This window comes from Scylla paramamosain, chromosome 4 (genome assembly GCF_035594125.1).
Source record: "Scylla paramamosain isolate STU-SP2022 chromosome 4, ASM3559412v1, whole genome shotgun sequence".
Taxonomy (NCBI): domain Eukaryota; kingdom Metazoa; phylum Arthropoda; class Malacostraca; order Decapoda; family Portunidae; genus Scylla; species Scylla paramamosain.
In genome coordinates this window covers 18,783,318-18,787,026 of record NC_087154.1, presented here as the reverse complement: position 1 = coordinate 18,787,026, position 3,709 = coordinate 18,783,318, and the positions used below count along the sequence as shown (strand labels likewise).

The 3,709-nt window shown below is 40.7% G+C and overlaps 1 protein-coding gene across 1 annotated transcript in view; it reads left to right on the top strand.

Annotated features, from left to right (window-relative positions):
* Window positions 1-3,429, top strand: part of LOC135099791 (putative mediator of RNA polymerase II transcription subunit 26) — an 11,780-nt gene extending 8,351 nt beyond the window's left edge. The window contains exon 2 of the mRNA XM_064002306.1: window positions 1,078-3,429. Coding sequence (XP_063858376.1) covers window positions 1,078-1,383 — 306 coding nt within the window. The 3' untranslated portion in view covers window positions 1,384-3,429. The remainder of the gene's footprint in view (window positions 1-1,077) is intronic.
* The last annotated feature ends 280 nt before the right edge of the window (window positions 3,430-3,709 follow it).

Here is a 3,709-nt window from a genome sequence, read left to right as displayed (position 1 = left end):
TTCCTGAGTCGATCTCATCCACGAAACAATGAACAATCTCCGTAGCAGGTAACTCTGACTAAAGGAGACCAAGGGAACTCCTGCAATGTTCGTGGCTAGAGCATTCCAATAGATCCTGCCGTGAATTGTTTAGTGGCGAATGGTGAAGCAACATTTTTTTTATCACCCTACATGCGTTTGTCCCTCATTAACAGCAATGTGTTGAACTCGATTCATTGAATATTTACGATGTATTTTAAAAGGTAATTAAGTAATAAACCATAAATACCCCCATGAAGTATGCCAAGCCACCTTCCTGTAATGAAATAGGAAATAATTCTTAGTACTGGAGAACCATGTCTGGAGTTCTGGGAGTGATATAAAGCATCTTGAACAATCGTATCGAGACTCACATATATGTTTTTAAAAGAAATTTGGGGCACACTACATTGGCAGACCGCATTCACAAAAGGGTTAAAAAATAAAAAATAAAAACTCTTACTGACGGATATTCAAAGTAAATTCACAGCTACCATCCAGCACAGCCTGAAGACTTACGTTTGGCATCGGATCCTTATACAAAGTCCATAAGGACAGTAGCTGCACCCACAAAAACTTTTTTTTTTTTTTTAGGAAGTGGCGTGTTATTGACAGAAAAGCCTCGGGACACGCGCACTGCCAAGCTACGAATACCACCAGGGATTTCCATTCGTGTTTGATATATATATATATATATATATATATATATATATATATATATATATATATATATATATATATATATATATATATATATATATATATATATATATATATATATATATATATATAAATAATGATAGAGAGAGAGAGAGAGAGAGAGAGAGAGAGAGAGAGAGAGAGAGAGAGAGAGAGAGAGAGAGAGAGAGAGAGAGAGAGAGAGAGAGAATATGTAGCCATACATGATGTCATGAATATATTTTACAGACTTGTTTGCTTGTTATATTTCTGTACTAGTCGACATTTTTTTTTCTTTACAGAGAGTAATTAATATATTTCACTTTGCTCCATATAACATACCTGCAGTGTCACTCACTACACTACACTCTTCCCCTACAGGAGGCCCAGCAACTATGTCTGGAACAGATGTCTCCTTCAGCTGAGTCACCAAGCGGTACCCTTCCCTCGAGCACCACTGGCGGTGAAGACATGGACCAATCACAGATGGAGGCATCAGGTGGCACACGCAAAAGAGCCCCGCGTGCTCTCACTGGCAAGCACGTCAGACCAGGTACGGGCGCGTCTGCTAGTACCCTCATCACGCTGCGTCAGAAGCTACAAGAACGTCAGAAATACCGAGAAGTTTATGGCGTTGATCCTCCACAACCTACCAAGACCACCAAGGGGCGAGCCAAGAAACGATAAAGACTAAGGTGGACAGAGGTGGTTCTCCCTGACGGTATTATGAAGAGGTACCAAACTAAAGACGTGCAGAGATGGCCCAGGGCGCCCAACGCCTTAGCGGCTAACTATATAAGAATCAGTGAAAGGCTGATAGTACCTGTAGCTGTGTCTTCTCTGCACGGAAACTATAGATATTTTGCATCAGATAAAAGCATATCACGCCCTGCGGCCGAGAACCCGTGGCTAGGACACGCACTGCCATCTACCTGTTGCACTGGTGCGTGTTTCAAACCTCAGATTTCCACTCTTGCTGACGATGCCGTCGGCAGCGTCACGTCGGCTAGTGCAGGACAGAGACAGGTCATGATGGCTTAAAGAATCCGCATCAGTAACCCATCATTTCGCCAAATCACAAGTCTGGCCAAGAGTTATGTCTGTATCCAGTGCCCCACCCCTGTAACACGCACCTCACGCACGAACTCAGCGCGGCAGCGACAGCTATATAAAGTGCAATATATATATATATATATATATATATATATATATATATATATATATATATATATATATATATATATATATATATATATATATATATATATATATATATATATATATATATATATATGCAATACATCCAGCATAAAAGGATAAAACAAATATTTGTTACTGAATTATTTGTCTCTTTGCTAGACTGCTTATGTAAAATATATCATACTTGAAACATCCACAATGACAGCCGACAGCCATCACCATGATCCTCCTCGTCTTCGGGATAACACCCGCTGCAATTTCTTTCGCACTGTAGACCCTACGAAGTTTTTTATTCAGTTTTCCCAAATCGGTAATTCCGCTGCCTGGAGCACATAGGGTCTAAACAGTTTTCTTAAGCAATAAGTCAACAAACTCACTTTGGGTCTTGCCTTAAGTGACTTGACTCACAGTAGTGCCTCAGACTTTACAACTCAGTGGTTGTGTCAAAATTGGAGACGATGTATATGTAAGTTTGTCGGTGTGAATCTAAAGTGAAACGAATTCTTTGTTCATCTTCCTTTAAAAGATTGAATTTTCAAATTTTTCTTTTGACACATTCCATCCATACAAGTCATTCCTGCAGTATTGTCCGGCTCGCCGGCGCTGCTGTCCCTCCTTGTAATGCTTCCCCGCCTCATTACTGGGAAGATTTGTAAAACATTTTTATAACTTGCTGGCCAAGAAATTTGTCACCGAATTTCCTGTGGAAATTAATGTATGGGCATTTATTAGACAATCACTGTAAATAGCACTGATCATTAAAATCTCTATAAACTTACATTTCTAGTACATGAATATGTTCTTCCCTTCATATCTGTTCCTCAGTGTAGTGAAATAAAAGATATTGTTTGCATATAATTGTTGAGCTAAACATGTCTCCGTTCCGTTCCCACTGCACCTCACATACCCGCCAATACGAAAGACCAAAATCACCGCTGCCTCGGTCACATCTCAGCTTCATCTCAGATATTGTCACAAAAAATAAATTATTCGCGTCCAATTCACGTCCGAGACTGCGTATGATGGTCCTTCTCTCTCTCTCTCTCTCTCTCTCTCTCTCTCTCTCTCTCTACTTCACCTTCATCTCCTTGTCCTGTTTCCTTCCGTTCCACCTCGTCTTGCTCCACCCTTATCTCTGCTTGGTACTGCATTCTCCTGTTCTGCCTCTTTCTGCTCCAAACTCATTTCCGCCTCGTCCTGCTCCACCTTTCTGCTCCATCCTGTTCCACCCTCATGTCTCCCTCCTCCTGCTTCTTCCTATCATGTTTCGTCTTGCTCCACTTGCCTCATCCCGCTTTACCCTTCTGTCCCATCTTGTCTTATTCCCTTCTCCCTACTTCGTCCTGCTCCAACCTTCTGTCCTGCCTCGGCGTGTTCCACCCTTCTGCCTCACCTCGTCCTGTCCCTTCCCCATCCTCCACTCTACACCTTCCTTGCAGAAGACGGTTCCTTCCTGAGAGATTTCTCATCCTTTAATGTCATACAAACTTTTTTATGTTTTATACAACCTTGCCAATAAAGTATTGCATCTTTTGCTTTGTATCATACCTTCATGAACTGCTCTGTTTGGTATCACGGAGCTAATTAACTTTTTTTTTTCTTTTTACCTGATGAACAATAGAGATGAGTCTTTCATGGTATCTGATGCAGTATGAGTTCACCATATAGTTACAAATGAAAAGTACAGCAAGAAAATACTAATAACAAGAAGTTCAAAGGAAAGATGGATATTGTATTTGTAGCCTACTGTCATACATAACAGCTAAGGGTGTCCTATGAACAAACCAAAAATTAACGCACCTGTGAAAAAGTG